The following is a 19,491-nucleotide window of genomic DNA, read 5'->3' as shown; positions in this document are numbered from 1 at the left end:
TTATTCCTAATGGTCCCTGGTTTATCTTGAATGTAACATTATTTATTAAGGAGAAAAATTGATGTTCCTAGTAGATTTACAGTTGTTTAGAATGGTTTGTTGTACAGTCATTAACGTAAATGATTTACCAAGATGAGGGAAAGGTGCTGACCCTGTTGCCAAACACCATCAATAAGCCAAGAATCCTGATGAATCTTAAATGCTCACCATTTCTATTCCTATTTTTACGACACTATAGCCCTGGGGGGAGCAGGGGAGAGTACAAAGCCAAGCTTCCTGCTCTGCAGTGCAAGCAGAAGCTGAGCCCACTGCATCCAGCAGGGAGAGCATCGCAACCAGCACGGGAAGGACGAAGCACATGCTGTCACCTCCCAAATTCTTGCACATCCTCCTGAATCAGGATTAAAATACAGCTCAGCCCCAGCACATGCTTTATCAGTTCTAATATATGGCCTGTGCTTGGTGAGCACTACAGGCAAACAGACACAAACACAGCAGGTTTCTTGGTGCTGTCTAGGAAATGCGAATTGTAAAATGCACCACAAGAAGCCCCATCAGTGGGCTATCTGTGCCTCAGGCACCAGCTAAGCACCAGTTAAGCCCCAAAACCAGCCTGTCCCACCACCATTCCTGTGGACATTTGTCTTGTCCCAGCTCAAGCTTCAAAAATACCGACGATGTTGCCTTTTCTGTGTATAAAGCCACATCTCCTGAAGCCTGCTCATCCTCCAGCCTTGGGGCTCTCAGGCAAAATTCCCATGGTTTGCCTAAAGCTGGGACACAATTCAAGACAGCCCACATTTCATTTTTTAGAGTGTTAAAAGAGCAACCTTGTCCTAGGGGTGACAGATACCAGAGGGGGAATTTCCTGATTTGTAACAGCTCCAGGAAATCCCAGACAAAATAAATAAATAAATAAATAAATAAATATTTCCACCACTCTGGTACATCTAGTGTAAAGCCATTGGAGAGAAGGGACTTTAAAAGGGTTTTGGAAGGTTTTACAGCAGAAATCCCTCCCTGCAGCACTGCTGCCATCCAGAAAGCACCCAGGAGGAGGAGTGTGAAGTGTGTGCAAGCAGCAGGGGTGAAGCAAACACATTGCAACAACGTGCAGCAGGTCACAGCACTCCCAGCTGACAGTGGTGCAATCGGTGACCAGAGCACCCCAGGGTGACACAAGGATGGCTCAGAAGTGACACCGAGCCTTGGACTTACTTTAAGCTTGGTAGACACTGAGGAATGTGTTTTGAAAGTACATCTTCCTGCAAGTAGAGGCCATGGCCAGCACTGGGGATCCCAGAATGGGGTGCCGGTACATCTGCTGAACACAAGGAGGCCCCAGCAGTGCCAGGAGACGGAGATGGAGCCCACCAGACCCCCACCGCTGCCGAGAAAATACCAGAGGTAACAACAAACTACTCTGCAAATGTGTCCCAGAATTACACTTCCCAGCTGCAACCCAGCAAGAATGCTCCAGCCTGAGGTTTTGCACCACTGCAAGACCCATGGGTGCAGCAGGGGAGTAATGCATGGCGGGAGGGGGGGGGGGGGGGGGGCGGGGGCGGAGATCTGTGCCAAAGCTTGAAGCTGTACAGGGATGCTGCCAGCAGAAAATGGTGGGTTTCAAGAAAGCCAACATGGTTTCAGTACCGCTCGTAACAGCAGGGTCAGAGGCCAGGATGGAGAAGTGAAACCCCATGGCTGGCTCCTTCCCACTGCTCTATGTCCCTGCTCAGTGCTCGCAGGCTCACTGCACATCCCTCCTCATGCACAGACCTCTGGATCCCCTGAGCCCTGTCTCTGCTCAGGCAGGTAGGGCAACAAAAGCTTTTCCTGCCCTCACCCCACACCTTTCCATCATCGTTGCATCCACCTCATGGCCACCAAGGCAGATATGAAATGATGGCTGTAGCCATGCACCAGCACACCCAAAAACCCACACAGCCTCCGCCCCACAGGAGCACCCCCAGTGCAGGAGCTGGAGTCACTGGGAGACCAAACTCCCCGCCTTTTACCCCCAAACCTCACAGCCATGTCCGCCCCAGCTGCTGCTTCCCCTTTTTCTTTCTTCTTCCCCAGAGCTAGCAGTGGGAGGAGCGGAAGCCCCTGGGGGGTGGAGGGGGGGCAAGCGCTGACTCCCAGCTCTGTGCAGGGCCATGGCGCAGGCGGGGGGCCAAGTGCACACCCGCTGTGCCAGCCTGGACCTGGGGGACCTCGCACCACCCACCACCATGCCAGACACCCCAGGGGAACACCTGCCTCAGACCCCCGCCTCAGCCCTCATCTACAGCAACGTGGGTGAGTGATAACCAGGCACCCCCCCGGGACAGAACTATGCTGTTCCACCCCCTACCCCCCCACACCCCCAACAGCCATTCCCCCCTCTGTGCATGGCTTTGAGGTTGGAGAGGTGCGGTGGTGTGAATAACAGCCCCCTGTTCCTCCCTCCCCAGGAGAGCTGCGCGCCCACCTCGTCCCCACCAAGGCCAGCCGAGGGGATGGAGCCAGGAGAGTCCCCCCCCAGCCCGGCCATGACCCCCTGCCTCCTCCCTTGCCAAAAAAGCAGCTGCAGCGAGCAGAGTCCCTCCCGGAGCAGGGTCCATCACGGCCCCGCCACAGCGACACCACACCATGGTTTGGCAGCACCCTGCTGCCACACAAGGAGGGGGGTCCCAGCTCTGGGCCCCCCCGGGCACCCAAGAAGCCCCTGGCCAAGTCCCAGAGCCTGGGGGAGCCCTGGAGCATCCCGGGGGAAGCTCTGACACCCAGCCCAGAGGAGCTGACCTTTGGGACAGGAGACGCAGAGCTGGGCCGGCTGCTGCGGGGCCTGCAGGGATGGGACGGGTTGTACACAGCCCTGGTGGGTTGCCAGGTGGCCAGCTTGACCCGACTGGTGGCCCAAGCCCAGGAGGGGCTGGTGGGACCCCCGGAGCGGCTGGGGGCAGAGCTGGCAGGGAAGGGCTGGGCAGCACTCAGCATCCTGGAGCGGGAGCCGTGCTGCCAGAGTGGCGATGCCTGGTATTTCCGCGTGGGATTTGCTTTTAGGCAAGACCAGCTGGTGCTTGCAGCCAAGGTAAGCGGGGAGTTTGGGCAGCAGGAGGGGGCTGCAGGCAAGTGTGACCCTGGGGTGGCCCACATTAGCTGGGAGGTTCCCCTTTGGTGACAACTTATTCATTTGCTAAATGAGCTGGCGCTGCTGCTGCTGCTGCTGCTGAGGGCTCCCGTGGGTTCAAGGGATCAAAGGTCCAAGGTAAAGGATGAAGGGATCACTGGGGCAAGTGCCCTGGCACGAGGCCTTGAGGGGCCAGTGAGCAGGGAATGGGGCTGGCTCCCTGGTAGTGCAGGATGAGACCCAACAAAGCAGCCTTGCAGCTCAGACAGGACTGACACCCCCCTCTGTATGCCCCATTTCTTGCTTCAAGCTGTTTTGGTAGGCACCAGAGGGTGCAGGCAAGCCCAGCACCATGCATGGGTAAGACTGGGACTTGTGGCCCCAACCCAAGCGGTGGCCTGGCCCAGGACCCAGGCTCTGTCCTGGCACAGCTATCCCTGCTCTTTCTCTCCTCACAGGTCCTCAAGCCAGGCTGCTGCAGTCTGGGCATGGAGAGCTTCCTCGGGGCACACTGCAGCATCCAGCGCGTGATCGGACGTTTCACCGAACACATCCCTGGGGAGCTGTTGCTCCCGGGCCACCCCAGTAAGCAGGAACTGTCCCCTTCTGGAGAGGAGCCAGCCCCTCCTGCCATCCCCCGAGTCTTGCAGGTCCTCCTATCCCCAGACGTGCCCTACCAGACCCTGGCAGGGTTTGTGGAGGGCTCCTGGGCACTGCACAGGAGCAGCCCCGGGCACTATGAGCGCCTGGCGTGCCTCCTCCTCCTGCAGGTGTGCATGGGGCTGGAGCACCTCAGGGCGCAGAATCTGGGGCAGGGTGACATCTGCCCCGAGAACCTGCTGTTGGTGCAGTGCCCGTGTCCCCCTGGGAGCCAGCAGGACAAGGAGGCATCCATGGGGCTGTCCCTTCCAAGGTTGATCATCAGCAACTTGTTCAAGGTTAAAAACAAGAGAAGACCTTGTTCTACCAGCCAAGAGCAGAATTGGACAGAGGGTTCTGCTGCTCCCCTCACCCCAATGGCAGATGAGCTGAATATAGGCATGCTGATCTATAAGATCTTGCATGTGGATATCTCTTTGGAAAATGCCTTGGACCTGAGAAGAAATCAGCTTCCTGAAATCCCCTCCCTGTCTATCTACTCCACGGGACTCAAGCGTTTGGCCTTGCTGCTTCTCCACCAAGACCCCTTCAAAAGGGTCTCCATCGAGCAGGCCAGGGGCATCCTGCAGGTCCTGCTCTGGGGGCCTCGCCAGGAGCTCTTCGCCAAGAGCAACAAAACGCTGGTTCTGCTCCGGAACTGGGTGGAGATGAAGAGGGCACTGCTGCTGCTGAAGTTTGCTGAGAAGGGGGCTGGGGCCGGGGGGAGCCCTGGCCTGGAGGAGTGGCTGTGCTGCCAGTACTTTGCAGAGGTCACGGAGCATATGCTCTACCAGGTTACCCAGATTCTCTACATGCCCTAAAAACAAGCATGCCCAAAAGGCTCCCCAAAGATGGGAGCCCATAGAGGTCTGGACAAATCCACCAGCTCTCAGCTCCTAACCAAGGCTGATCCTGGCTGCAAAAACTGTTTCCAAATCTGAAACTGATCCTGCACGCCACATGAACAATGGTCCCAAGTAAGCAGGGACCAAACTCCCACCATGGTACCTTGGCTCCCAGGATGCAGGATGTATTTTTATACCTTTCACTGATTTTTGTTCAATGGTTTGAGTGCAGGTTATTGGAGCATCTCAGAAAGACAGCTGGATGGGAGCCACAGGACAAAGCACCAGCTCAGCTCAGTGGTTGATTATCCTGGGTAAGGTTAATGGAGCTTAGATTTTTCACACACACGAGGTCGCAAAAAAAAAAAAAAAAAAAAAAAAAAAAAAAACTCTTGTACTGCTACTGCCACTGTTTTAAATAACAATACAAAGCCATACATTACTGCTTGCCTTAAGATACCATTATGGGAGAAGAAACACAATGCATCACACAGCCTTGCCCTTTTTAGGAACAGATTGTAGCACAGTCACAAATACCAATGTCGTCTCAAAGGGGGAAATAAAGCAACCACAGCTTCAATAAAACCCAGAGCTGAGCCTATTAAATACTGGCCTTTTATGTGCTTTCTTACACCCTGACAATCCATCCAGAGAGGATCACAAAGCTGAACTTCACCACTCCACAGATGACTTGGAGCAGCAGACAGCGGGTGGGTTTGTGGCTACTGCACACAGGGGCCAGACTGGATCGTCAGTCTGGCTGCGCCAAGGCAGGGCCATTGCATCTATGGGGAAGTGTGAGATGCCCATGGGTCTGTCTCAGCCTCTGTTTAGGGTCTGTTAGGTGCCAGGAACCAGCACCTGGATGCCCTGTATGGCGATCACTGTGCTGTGATCCGTGTCATGAAACCTCAAGGTGTATGGGATGGGGCAAAGCCTGTGTGGGTAAGGCAGAAACTTGAGCCCAGGGTCGTAGACAATCTCCAAATGTCTGGCTGCAACAGGGGGCTGGCAAAGTGGGGTTAGCATGTTGGGGACACGAGCCCATCGCACACAGTCCCAGACCCCTTGGCACCTATTCTTGGCTGAGCCCTGAGCCAAGTGTGCCCCCCATGGTCCCACTCCTGGAATGGGACTTGCGTGTGAGCAGGATCTGACTCACGTGGTGACTAAACTGACTGCAGCTTGCAATAAATACATTTCCCCTGTAAAGAGACCCATAACCAGATGCACATGCCTGTCCCACAGCACGTGGGGGGACAAATCTTAAGGACACATCATGCAGGCAGTGGCTGCTCAGCACTGTGCAGGGTCAGCACCTTCCAAACCACGTGAGCATGGCAGCGGCACAGCTGTCTGCAGAGCTGGTCGAGTGTCACACGAGACCCCACTTGGGTAGTTGATATAATTATTAACTGAGTAATTATTAATCCACTCACAGCTATCACCTGACGGCATAGAGAACAGCTGCTGTGGGCTGTGCACACAGTGAGATGGGCCCTGGGGGCTTCCCCACAGAGGCAGGTCTGGTGTCCCATCGATGGTGACACACTGGGCAGTCACTAGAGCCAGTGGCACAGCTGAGTCTGGGAAGGATCCTTCTTGGCAGTCCCCAGACTTGAAAAAACTTTGGTAAACAGGAGCTGTGAGCCTGGAGACAGAACCACAGAGAAAAATGCTCCCAGCCAGTGGGTTTCTGCCTCCTGCCCTGCCCCAACAACGTGCTGCTTTCCCAGGGCACTGCTTTCTTCCAGTCTGGCATGGCAGAAACATGCTCCATCCCCAGCCTCACAGCCCAGGGCTGCATCCCACATCAGCCTCATTGCTTGGACTGCAGCAGGGCTGGCACCCAGCTGAGCTCACAGCCCCTTTGTGTGAGGCTCTGCACACAGTGGGGACCATCCCTGCCTCGAGCATCTCCCAAACAGAGCTACAAGGGAGGTGGGACCAAGGGAAACCAGGTCCTACAGACAGGAAGGAACAGGGTTGAAAAATCTCCCTGGTCACACAAATCTGCTCGGTACCCAAGCACGGCTGGTTCACAAAACCAGAGTCTCCCAGTAGGAGCTTTGGGGCCAGAACCGCGCAGGAGGCATTGCCCTGCATCCCCACTGCTGCTCCTGTAGTATCATGCATGGCTACAAGATGGCAGTAAAAGCCCTGGCAGTAGCAGCAGCTCAGCAGCAGGGCCTGCTTGGGCACCTCACCTTGGGGGGGGGAAATAATAATAATAATAATAATAATAATATATATATATATATACATACACATACATATATACTCCTGCAGGCCTACCCCAGCCTCTGGTGTCCCAGGGGCCAGGATGGCCAGATCCTGTGTCACTGCCACAACAGCAGCTCCAAGCACCACCTGCACCCCCAGCTCTGGTTTCCAGCTGATAATCACCACTGGTGACCATCACCCCTTCTGCTGGGGCAGCTTGGAGCACCGCAGCCAGCAAAGCCTGCATGGGTCTACAGCTTTGGAGGCAGAACCGTGCGGGCTCCACACTTGCTCATCCCCCCAGAAGGCAGGCAGGAGCATCACCGCCACAACAGGTGAGACAAAAAGTTTCGTACGAGAAACCTCTTAGGAACTTGAGGCTTTTGCCAGCTTATTGGGAAAAGGCAGGAACACCCTCTCCGACCCACTTCATGCCCCCCTCCTCCTAGCCAGCTTTTGGCAAGTTCACAGCTTTCCAAAAAAAAAAAATAATAATAATAAATAATAAAAAAAAAAATGCACATGACAATAAGACCATAAACAAGTGACAGTAGGAAGGGGTCTGCTTGCATTCACCTAGCTACACAGCAGCCAGCCCGGCTGTCATGCAGCTATACCAGGACCCAAGGAGCAGAGAGTGACAGTGCTGGGAGTGTGAAGGGTCCAGATGTTAGCAAAAGGCTTGGTAAGTGCCTGAAGCCAATTAATCAGACCATCACTTACCAGGTTCTCTGGGATCACAGCACCACACCCACAGGCCCCTTTGTGCTGCAGCAGGGGCAGTTACCACCATGGGACTCGTTCACCACTGCTTGGAGAGAATTGTAGCAGTAGCAGATGGACATACTCATGCAATGCCTGTATTCCTCGGCCCAGAACAGCTGCCTAAGGATCACCCCCACAGAGCAGCCCCCCAGGATGCATTTACACATTTCAGAACATAGGTGAGTTGGATCCTAAAGCCAAGCTCTGGGGACACAGACCTGGTAGCAGAGCACATGCTGGAACAAACGAGGATCATGTGCTTGAGCTTACACTGACTCAAGAGCATGAACAATGGGGTGCTTGAAACCTGGTAAAATAACCTCGGAGCCAGCACTCAATCGACCCCAAGGATTCACTGCTATTAAGCTTTATAGACAAAGTTTGATGGGATTTAATAGCACTGAACAAGCATGTACAGCTGCAAATGTAAATTAAAAAAACCTGAAACATGCTTTAAAGCACAGCCCTCTGGAGACCTACCACTGTAGGTGACAGCTACACTGCAACCTCTGGTAAATCTAGCACTGCATACGCCCACATTTTTCCCTTCTGTTCAGTATCACAGACGTTGTCCGGGTGGCTGTGCCCCCCCCCAGCACGCACTGCCCAACTCCCTTCTCCTTGTACTTCAACCCCAATGTTTCACCTGATTTGCAGGCCTTCTGGAGGCTGCCTTAGCTTCAGTGACAACATTTAGCTATGCAAGTGCCGCAAGCCTTTCTAGATCACAGCCAATAAGGCAGCGAGTGCCAGCACAGGATCCCACCACTACCACTAACAGATTTCAGATGCTATAACTGCATTATTTGGTTCTCAAAGCTGCTTGAACCTCATAGCATGCATACGTTGTGCTTCTCAGCATTTCAACTGCTCATTTCGCTCATTTCACTCTAACCAGCACAAACCCTGAATTATCTATCCTATGAAACATTGATACAGCAGGGATTTACATATATTTATATATATAAAGCACCTATTACAATATTGATAAACACTCTTTGGAACCACTCTGATGGCAGGGGTAAGAACAAGAGTTGGCCTCTCAGTACCTCAGAACTTCTGTTTCCAACCAATTAAAAAAAAAAAAAAAGCCAGACTTTGGCTGCCAGCCTGGCTGGTGTTTAATACTGCTACTCCATCATTGTTCACAATGACCAGTAGAAACGGATAACCTACTAGTTTTTTCACTAAAAGCAGGCTCTTCCAGGACTGCAAGTCCTGACAGATGATAGCCTTGAGCTCCAATCAAGCGACAAGTAACCCAAGCCCTTCCATACCTGCAACTTTAATGGCTGGGAGAGTTCCAGAGCCAACTCTTCAGAGTGCAAGTCTTAAACATCTTAAACCAGCAATAAAAAGTAAAATATAAACTTTTATTTAGAATTAAAGCAAATACTTCAGTATCACAAACACAATATTAAACTTCAAGAAATATACTGCTAATTTGGAGGGAGCATTTATTTGCACAACCACAACATGCGCACAAATCCAGAAAAAGATGTGGAGTCTGAAATTTTCAACATCTCACCACCAGAGCAGTTGGTCACAACATCTCATACAAAGTTATATATACTGTAATAGATGTTGACAAAATTTCTACAGAATCATCTTTATAGACAACAAGAAAGCTCTAAAAGGCAAACATTGCAATCTATTCTTCTTCTGATGAGTCTCTCTCAAACGTGTAGGCCATGAAGCAAGCATCTGGTCTCTTGGGGACAAGGGGATGCCCTGGTCTCACAATCTCAAAGCCCAAAAAGCTGAAAGTACGGAGCAATGCAGCTAGAAAAAAAAAAAGAGAAAACATTTCATTCTCTTGGTATCAAGCAACAGTTAAAAGTTTCCACAAAAAAAAAAAAAACTTCAAATATTGCATTAACATCTCTAGTGACAGTGCTAACACCTACCTCTATCATCTCTGTTCTTGTGGAAACAAATGAACACATGATCAACTCGAAGCTGTTCTTCAGCAAACTCCAGAAGAACTGCAAAACTACAAAACAAATGCAAGACATTCAATGCACATGAGCACGCACTTCATCAGAGGTGGGTAGCAAGGGCCCATGAACCCATCTGCACACATTACAAGCACAAGTAGTAGGCATGGGTTGCAGACTCACACCAATGAGAAATCCCCAAGCCATAGCCATAACTTGAGACAAATTTAAATCTTAATTACACCAAAAAATGTGGTTGTTTTTTTGTTGCAGCTAAAGGGAGAACTGCAGTGATGGACTTCGAACCAGAATGCTATTTTCAGTGGATAAAAGCAGCCACACTGCTACCAGGAATGCAGTTTGAAATCAAATCTTTGTCCTTGATTTTATTTTGCCTAACAGAACAAGCAGATGACGCTCTCAGATCAGGATCACTTAGTTGTAGTCTCTTACGAGAGAGCATCAAGCACCATGAGCAGACTGAAGAGAATATCAACAGTACAATGCCAGATCTTCAAGACAAATCAAACTCAAGTTACATTTTATTCTACCCACCTGTCCTTGCTCCCTTCAGGCAGAGCACCACTGGGAATTTCTATATAGAGGTTGTTGTTGTTCAGCACTGCTCTCCAACTAATGTGTTTGGCATCTGTAAGCCTTGACTGGACATTCAGAATTCTTGTCCTGTTATTAGATGTTAGTTCTTCTGTTACATTCAGCCGATTATCCTGTAGCAGTAATACATTCAACATTACTTCCAGTTCATTTTGGAGAAGAGTTAACTCCCATTAGGAGTGCTGGGACAAGGAAAGCTTCCCACCTACCAGAGCAAGCTGCTTAACGTTACTCACCGAATAAAATAAATTAGCTGAAAGATTGTGATCCCTCTGACTATTCCCTCGCCCACCTGGGATCTTCAGGGGTGGGTGAGGGACATCAGGAGCACCACCGAGGCCCCGGACCCAGGTTACTACAGCAATTGAAGGGAACCCTGGAACTAGAAAAGAATCACAGTTAAAGGTAAACAAGCAGCAGTGTTAGAGCCCTGAGAATTCTAGGTTTTACACGGATTAGATGGCACAGGTTTGTAGACTGAGGGAACTCCTCCCACTGCAACCTAGCCAAGTAGCAAGACAAAAGAACATACAGGCCAAGCACAAGAACATCACGTAAAGCCCAGATCCACAGGCACCAGAAAGCTACCACTGTACAATAGTGAATGAAATACTAGCCTGGAGATGAAAATACTCTTAACTTGGTATGAAGTAAATTTCTGTATTGTGGCAGATGTATGTTTGATCTGATCTCAAGAAAGGAACCATTTCACTACCATGTATGTGAAATCCCATTTTTTTCCCCACCCTGGAAATCATTTTTCCTTGTGATATACAGCCTTAATTACATTAGATCTTTGCATCAGCTCTCTTAGCTGGAGGTCAGAAAATTACATTAAATAGCCTCGCAAAGGACACCATCTCAAATGTTACTATCAGGCAAAGCTCAGAAGCAAGCTCTTGAGTTTCAACTTAAAGACCACATCTGATGATTTGGAAATCTACAAGTCTTTCTACCGATTGACTTTTGGTGCAATTACACATTGCTTAACAACATCCAGTGTTTAAGGTGAAGAATGTTATCTTCAGATATGAAACATTTCTTCTATGTGTGCTGTTTCATCCCATCTCTAAGCCTGCCTGGCTGTGAATAATCCTTCTACTGTAGGAACAGCAATCGCTGTGCCGCCTGGCCCCTCCCTCTGCACCATCCTTCACCCTGCAGGCTCACTCTTGAGTTGCGTCATCTCAGCAGATGCAGCAATCGAGGCCCTTAGGGAAATTTTCACAATCGTCCTGTCTGTGAGTGCCAGCAGCCATTTGCAAATCGGAATAAACATGTACAAAATAATCCACCATTTTGCACAGTTCATACGAATTTAATTTTTAATGAGCTTAGAATCTGTGATGAATAATCCGTATTAGAAAGGCAATGAATGGTCATGTAAGTCAAATATTAAATGCCAGAAAGCATTAGTAAGCACAGCAGCTATGAAGTTATTAAACTAAAAATTATAATGTGCTCAATCTCAATTAAATGTGTTCAATCCATTATTTTAGGCTCTCTGAAACGATTTTAATACTAGCATTACTTATTTTTATTTCAGAATGATTGCAGATCTACGTATTCCTAATTAGCCTTACAAATAAGCCTTTGAACATCTTGTTCAGCGCTGTGCGGTAGCAATCCTTTATGATTTCACCTTTCACCCAATGAAAAGCACTATATAATGAAGGCTGTCTATAGTTCAAAAGTGAGAATATATTTTAGTGATGTTTGGGTAAGCTTACTCCCCTTGCAAAAAAAAACACAGTTCTTTAACCTGCAGTTAAGTATCAAAACGGCTTCTGCAGCATTCTAGGGCTGGTCTCACAATGCACACACCAGCTCTGTTCATCGCTCTCTTTATTCAGGGCAGACCCACATCCTAAGCTTCCATCACTGTAGCTCGGTCACCCCACTCCAGATCTTTTCTCCCCAGCATCTGTTAGGATTGCTCAATTCTTCTGTTGGCTTTTAAATTAAGAGCTCTCGTAACAGTCTGACGTTCCACTCTGGGCTCAGCACCTCGGTTACTTCTCAAGAATATCTACGCTTACGTAAGGGGCTAACAGCTTCCAGCCCTTTCCCCTCTCTGCCTAATTCTGCCTCTTCTCCCCCTGAGGGCCGTGCCTTTTGTCTTCAGGAGCCTTTTTCCCCCCCTTATCCCGCCGGGGATGGGGGGGGCACGGCGGAGCAGCCCCTCGAGGGGCCGGGGCCTGCCGCTAACGTGGCACCGGGAGGGGGCTCGGGGGGCGCCTGCCCGGGCCCGCTGTGTGTGAGGGGGGCCTAGGACGTGTCCCCTGGCACGGCTGGGGGCGTAACCGACCTCACGGCGTCGCCTTAAACGTTTGAAGATTAAAAAAACAATAGTTGTTTTTTTCGTTTTTTTTTTTTCCCCTCCCGCTCCCCCCCCCCCCTTCTTTTGCGGGGGAGGAGGCCAGGCCGCAGGGCCCGCCCCCACCACGGAGCAGCCCTGCCCCCGGTCCGGGGGGGGGGGGGGGAGAAGGAGGAAGAAAACCAGAGCCCGGGGAGGGGAGTGGGGGGGGGGGGAGGAGGCGGCGGCGAACGCCCTGCGGTGCGAAGGCTGAGCGAGGCCCCAGCCCCTCACCTGCTCTGTCCGGTACTGAGGCTCAGCACGGCGGGCATAATGGTGCTTTTATTCCCCTCCTTCTCTCTAGCGAAGCAGTGACTGTTGAGTATCCGCTGCAGGGAGGATTTCACCATCCGGCCGCTCTGGTCCGAACCCCGAAACCCTCCGCTGCCTCCCGCCGGCCGCTCTCCAGGCGCTGCTACACAAAATGGCCCCGCGGCCGCCCTGGGTCCTTTTATAGCCTCTGTACGGCCACGCCCACCTATGGTACCGCCCCCCAGGGTCAGGCCACGCCCCCAACCGGAGAGAGCTCCCGTGCGGGAACAGCCCAACTGTCACTCAGAAAGCCTTGCTTCCCATTGGCTGAAGGGAGTGCGAGGGCGGGACATCGAGCTCTTCCGCTATTGGCCGGCAGCGCGAGGAGCTCGGCGCTGGTTGGAAAGGCGACGAGACTGGGAGTCACGGAGAGCTGCGATTGGCTGTGCCCCCGCGGGTGGGCGGGATCTGGCGGCTTCGGGCCCCTGCCGCAGCCCTCGCCGATCGCAGGGCCGCCGGTTCGAGTCCCGCGTCCGGCGCCTCCGCCTGGCTGAGGGAAACTGCGGGGAAAGGGAGGGGCCGGGCTGCGCGTGGCGCATGCGCGGGGGGGGGGGGGGAGGGAGCGCGGAGGCGGCGCCCCTCAGGGTCCCCTCAGCGCCCCGTGGAGCTGGGGCCTCGGCAGGTCCTCCGAGGGGATGGGTCCCACGGCCTCAGGCTTGCCCTGCGTGGGCATCATCCGATTAGTAGAAGGATTAGGGTTGGAGAAAACTGCCAAGATTAAAATTCCTCCCAGCACTGTCGCCCTCTGAAGCATGTCCCCAGGCACCACATCCAACCTCTCCTTGAACGCCCCCAGGGTCGGTGACTCCCCCACCCCCCTGGGCAACCCGCCCAACGCCTGACTGCTCTTTCTGAGAAGAAATGTCTCCAAATTTCCAACCTCAGCCTCCCCTGGTGCAACTTGAGGCCATTCTCTCGTCCTACAGGCTGGATGCTGAGAGAAACGTTAAAAAAAAATAATTAACCAGTCACCAAAGTACAGGGCAGGGAGTCCCAGTGTGACCTCTTTTTGGTGCACCTGTCCTTGGTTGATGCTTGAATCACAACATCGTGTTTGCCTTCAGTTTGTGTTTTATTCTGGCCACTGTGCGGTGTATAATTTTAAAGTTGTCTGGGAAGCGACTCTTAGCAACCTGAACAGAAAAAAGCCTCGTGCTGTACCTTCAATGAGGAAGCAAATAAAGGCTGGATATTTACACAGCAGACGCTAACCTGCTGCCCGAGCCCCGTGACAAACAATCTGTAACGCTCCCCAGATAACTTGCACAGCGCTTCTGATCTCCTGCAAGAGCTTTGGGAACCCGAGGCTTCGAGGCACAGCTGGGTCTTTGCACCCCACCACAAGAGCAAGGTCTGGAGGGAAGGCTGAGTGTTTCAGACAACCCAGATCTCTTCTGGACAATACAGGTGTAAACGCCTTCTTAAACTGAACAGAAAGCAGCAGTCAAATATGTACGAAAAGTAAATACATGAGAATTGCCGGGTCCAATCTTTGACTCAGTCAGTTCTGAACATTTCAGCCTATTGCTTACGAGGTGATACCAGCCCCTTTCTAAAAACCAAGTCAGAAGCACATCGTGCAAGTCAGGGCACATCCTAAGTGGTGGATGTTACTGTCCTACATGGAAAGAAAGCTAAAATAAAGGTTTACATGATGCTGAATTGAGTTTGTGGGCAGGTATGCCTTGTAAATGAAATGGAAAAAAAGATTTTTGTAGAGCCAAAGAAGAATACTGAAGATACATTGTAATGTTTAAAAAAAATAATAAAATCATGGTTTTGTGTAAAAATGTAGATGTCTGTTTTTTTTTTTTTGTTCAACCCGGGCTACAACAAGCCTGTTTATTGCCTTCAGGTACTGTAGCTGCATCTGAATATACATATATAATATTGTTATTGTGTTGTTTATATTTATTTGCTTTAAAATGTTCCCATGCAGGAGCTCTGAGCACATGGATAAACCATTGATTGGTTCCACTTTGAACAAGAATAAGTGTCTAAATCCCCACCCTCCTTCTGTGTCCTGAAACTGCTCTGATTTACTGTGATGGAACAAAGTGTATTGCCAAACAAAAACATTGTCTGTTCTCCTGCAGCTTAGATGACAAGTCTAGCCTGGCCAGCAGCCAGTGACTAGTCTGGGAGTCGTGGTAAGTAAGAGTTACAAGAGAAAAAGCCTTTTCCTGCTGCAGGTGTCTGCACTTAGCTCCCAGAACACAAAATAAATGCGATGTTGGTGCTTTCATCATACTCTCTACGTGTGGCTGTTGATTTGTGGATGGGAAGCTGATTGCCATTTAATGCATTACCCAGAGACCAACTTGAAACAATAGGATAGCTGCAACTCAGGAATATTTGGACCAAATGAAGCACATCAGAGAAGATTTGGCAATTCATGTTTTGTGTGTTGTTTTAGAAAAGTTTCCTGGGGGGCGGGGTGGGTGGGGAGGGCGGGGGGGATATATTTGTTGATGGAAGGACAGACTTAGCATTTTGTTTTCGGTTTCATTATTTCTAATAATGACATTTATTATTTATGTGGTAATCCAGCTGTAATTCCTGATAATGGCACTGTGTCAAAGGACATCATCTTTGCAGCTGCTTTACTGTGGCACTGGAAACAGCTTTGCTCATTGGATACCTGTCATCTCAGTGGGCCATCACTCCATTTTACAGTTGAGTGACCTGGATAACACTGTGCTGTTCTGTAGTCTGCGAAAAGCCCAATCAACCTGTTTTCTTTTTGTGCATTAAATATTGTGTGGGATTAGTTCCAGCTGCAGTTTTGCTGAGATAGCCTGCCTCTTCCAGTTTAGCAGTGACAATGATTCATAAATCCTCACAGAGAAGACTCTGACTCAGAATGTCAGGATTAACAGCTGAGGCACTTTGAGATGTTCCCATCTCCAGCTGTTTTTTACCACTGTTTTGCCATGATTATCCTACCATAGCAGAATATGCAGGAGTAACTGTGTGTCTGTGTCCTAATTGCTCCAGCTGCATTTTGTTTGGCATCTCTGGCCAACGCTCAGTCCCTGGTTTTATCTAATAACCAGGCAGTGAACCCTAACAGCTGACATGTGGGCTTCCATTCATATACACCCACATCTGCTGTGGCACAGTAGCTTTCAACACAGAGGCAAGAGGGATTGCAAGTAGCCATTCTCCTCCATCAAAGTCCTGAGGCTCTAATTCATCCCAAGTCCTGTGCTGGTGTCCACAAACACGCTATCAAAGACCTGCTCATTCCACTGGCCCCCAACAACCATCTCTCCGTGACACATTTCAAAGGACCAGCATAGTTCCCAAAGCTGACAAGCAGCAGAGAGCCTGTGCCATTAAGCTTCCAGCAGCTCTCTCCTGAACTGCTTACTGAACTCCTCAGAGGAGAACGTGCAGCGAGTCCCAGAAGTTCTCTGTCTTACACAAACAGGTCATAGTAATTAGGCTGTATAAAATCAGCTGGGAAAATATCTTGTGCAATTTGAGTTACTAAATAACCAGACCTGTTAACGGAGAAAGTACAGAAGAAGCAACACAGCCAAACTCCAGATTAGGAACCTAAGTTTGAATAGTTTCAGGTTGAGGAAAACAAAATAGTTTTATTTTCCAGAACTTCATTTGCTTTTCTTTTTACCTCGTTTCAGCAAGTCTTTCAGTCTCTTTTAACAAGAGACATCCCAAACATTAATCAGAATCACCGGTTAGTGATTTTTGTCAATTTTTTATAGTTTTTACTTTCTGAAGAGTGTTAGACTGAAAGCAGAGTTTATGATAGCACAGGAGTAAGTAAAATCAAAGTCAAGGTTGGTAGCTGATCTAAACAGATGCTCAAGGAAGAAATGGACAGGACCAGTAACGGAATGTCTTACCTCTTCATTGTCTGCTCTCAGGTTTGCAGGAGTTTGTGATGAGATGACACAAAACCAGTGCTTAGGAAGATGTGCAGGATCCAAAACACTCTTAAGGCTTGGCCATCCTGAAATCCTGCAAGTTGATACTGTAGCTGTATCACTTCTTTTATTTAGAAAAGGAAAGATAAGCTGTTCTGCTGTTGATTAAGTGATTAAAACAAGACTAAATAACAAGACTGCAACCATTACTGTTTCTGTGTTTTTTTTCTGCCAGTGAGGGTGCTACTGGGGAGTGGGCTGCCCGGGCTGCACTGCAGCAGTGCCCGCTTGCATGTGCTAGAGCAGCAACAAAGCTCCAGTGAAGAGGAGTGGAAAAGATTGGTAATGGACATGTAGCAGAAAGCCCAGTATATTTCCTGCTTAGCTGCATCATGCTGTCATAGCTCTTCTTGGATGTGGAAAGAGGAGATGTTTATGACATTTAGCAGCATCATGGGAATTAATCTGCCTCTGATTTGCTGACTAGGCAAGTACAACAGAAAGAAAAACACAAGCTCTCTTTTAAAGCATGGACAGTCCTTACATAGCATTGCATACTTAGTATCTCCATAAAAGTAGTAAAAACTATTTCAATAAATCAAGTAACCCAGACTATAAAAGCAAGTTGTTCTGCTTGCCTATTCTCTCTCTTTCCGTTCCAGGAAGACGCTCATTGTTCTAACAGTTTTAAGAGTTATCTAGAGATGCAGCCAAGCACCAAAACAGAACAAAAGATGATACAGAGATGTCTGTCATGACGTGTTTTCACAGAAGTGATTGTGATGACTTCTCCACCCTGTAATTTAGCTGCTTCTTCTCCCAGGATAATTTAAATGTTCAGTTTGGTCAGTTCTGTATGGAGACAAAGCTCAGCACAAGTTTATGAGGTCTTTATCAAAACACTGAACAGTGTTATTTCTAAACTTGGTAAGACCTAAGTCTTCTAAAGTGGGGCTCCTAGGTCTGTCTGTCTCCTTCCTTTAAACTCCGGATTCATTGTCTTACAGGTAATAGTTAACTGTCAGTTACCTAATTTTAAATGCTCCCCCACTAAAAATGCTCTTTGGTGAGTTAGAATCTATTCTGATCTTTGTGGGTCATGTAATTAGAACACTTTTTGTAGCTGGAAAACTCTCCTCATTTTCACTGACTTCCCTGCAAGAACGGTGTGATTTGAAGGTCAGGTTTTCTTCAGACCCCCTTGTGCTAGAAGGAAATTCTGTGTGCCACTGCAAAGTAAGGCTGGAATTCTTCAGTGTTTAACAGCACAGGGAAGAATTTATTTTCCAAGATCCTTGTGAGATATTAAACAAGAAGAAAGCAGTTGCTAGTACATTGGGCCAACAAATGTCTGTGCTTCTTACCAAAGAAACTTTGGAACTCTGCTTTTTCACTTAAAAACAGCTGGTATGAAGAGGACTATATATTGAATGCAGATGAGGTAACAGATGCTTAAAATGCTTTAAAATTTCAGTGTTGTTTTTAGGGGTGTAAACCAACATAGTGCTGGTCACTAATAAGTGCTGAGTTGTCTTCTCTGAGTTTGCAGGAGCAGGCTTTTGAGCCGCTGCAGTTTGGTTTCCTTATAAAAATGATGCGGGGGTGAGAGGAGCAGCTTGAAGTGAGAACAGGAAACGTGGGCAGCGCCAGCCAGCAGCCGGAGACACGGGAGACCGTCAGGGGACGGCACCCTAACGTTGTCGGGGAAAGAAGCATGCGCCTGAGCAATTTGTTGTTATGGTTCTGTAATTTCAGAAAAAAAAATGCTTGATTTTTGTATCGATTTTTCTCCGGGTGCTGCTGCCAATTATGAGTAAACAGTCATGAGGAATTCAGAGGTAGTTGCAAAACAATGAAGTGCAAACCATTGCAACATCCTCCCTTCTACGATCCATTTTCTGTTTCACTTACTTCGGGCCAGATGTAGCTCCCAGGGGTTGCCCTCTCCGTTCCTGTGTTAAATGAGCGGTGACAAGGTTCAGATTCCTGCAAAGTATGCAGACCTACAGAGGGGAGTTTAATTTGGGGATCAGATCGAGCGCTTTCAATCCTGCTAGCAGGGGCAGAACAGGGGGCACAGCACCTTGCAGAGCTGGTCCTGAGAAAACAAGCCCCTGTCCGATCATACGCAGTCTGCATTTTGGTGTGCAGAGGCTGTGTGGAATTCTTCCACAAGTGTTTTCTTTCTTTGCTGCCCCCCTTGCTGAGCTGTTTGCTGGAGCCTTTGTGTACTGAATTTATTTACTTGTTTTTAAATTTCATTTATTTATTTGTGGTGTAGCTTCCCTTTTCTCTTTCAGAGCAGTTCTGGTGTTTCTTTTCAGGAGGGGCCATTTCTACACCCTCCGTGTCGCGAGGGTGGGCGGGTGAGCTGGACAGGGTTGCTTATTTTCCTTCAGTTCTTGTTGTGCTTGGATCAGTTAACCTTAGGGACGAGGAAGTGCACAGTACAGCTTGGCTTTTGTAATTCGTAATTTCGTTTGGAAATGTTATCAAAACAAACAGATGCCAGCAGGATGAATGTTAAGACCTGTGCAGAATCTGCTCTGTTAGAAATGCGTTCAGAGTCAGTTTTGCCTGCCTAAACATTTTGCCAACAGCTCATTAAAATGGATATATTCAAAGGAGACTTTCCCCCCCACCCCCCGATTAGATCGTTCCTGTGATAAGAGTATTAACGAGCATATTTTCCCATAAATAAAATGAACAAGCCCTGAGGGCAGGGAAGGTTATTTAGCCTGCAATGAGTTATGTGCCATGCTCGTCCTTTTGGGAGTTGCTGGTGAGGGAA

General features: G+C 49.2%; 2 protein-coding genes across 2 annotated transcripts; one reads left to right on the top strand and one right to left on the bottom strand.

Moving 5' to 3' along the window:
• The first annotated feature begins 998 nt into the window (after positions 1-998).
• PEAK3 (PEAK family member 3) lies at positions 999-5,205 on the top strand. Its single transcript, XM_021279410.4, has 4 exons — positions 999-1,407; positions 2,156-2,301; positions 2,457-3,076; positions 3,574-5,205. The coding sequence occupies exons 1-4, from the start codon at positions 1,364-1,366 to the stop codon at positions 4,573-4,575; spliced, it is 1,812 nt and encodes a 603-aa protein (XP_021135085.2). The 5' UTR covers positions 999-1,363; the 3' UTR covers positions 4,576-5,205.
• Positions 5,206-8,852: 3,647 nt separating this feature from the next.
• On the bottom strand, positions 8,853-12,848 carry OAZ1 (ornithine decarboxylase antizyme 1). Its single transcript, NM_001289841.1, is given in 5 exon segments — positions 8,853-9,369; positions 9,495-9,580; positions 10,080-10,252; positions 10,376-10,521; positions 12,730-12,848. Coding segments are annotated over 5 exon segments (651 nt in total). The 5' UTR covers positions 12,846-12,848; the 3' UTR covers positions 8,853-9,238.
• Positions 12,849-19,491: the final 6,643 nt, after the last annotated feature.

Source organism: Anas platyrhynchos, chromosome 29 (genome assembly GCF_047663525.1).
Source record: "Anas platyrhynchos isolate ZD024472 breed Pekin duck chromosome 29, IASCAAS_PekinDuck_T2T, whole genome shotgun sequence".
Classification (NCBI taxonomy): Eukaryota; Metazoa; Chordata; class Aves; order Anseriformes; family Anatidae; genus Anas; species Anas platyrhynchos.
The sequence above is the reverse complement of the archived record's forward strand: the minus strand, read 5'-3'. Positions and strand labels throughout refer to the sequence as shown.

Excerpts from the sequence above, each read along its gene's own strand:
- PEAK3 (XM_021279410.4), top strand. The coding sequence starts at position 1,364 with ATGGAGCCCACCAGACCCCCACCGCTGCCGAGAAAATACCAGAG. Across the intron at positions 1,408-2,155 it reads CTGCCGAGAAAATACCAGAG|GGCCATGGCGCAGGCGGGGG; the intron begins GTAACAACAAAC and ends AGCTCTGTGCAG. Across the intron at positions 3,077-3,573 it reads AGCTGGTGCTTGCAGCCAAG|GTCCTCAAGCCAGGCTGCTG; the intron begins GTAAGCGGGGAG and ends CTCTCCTCACAG.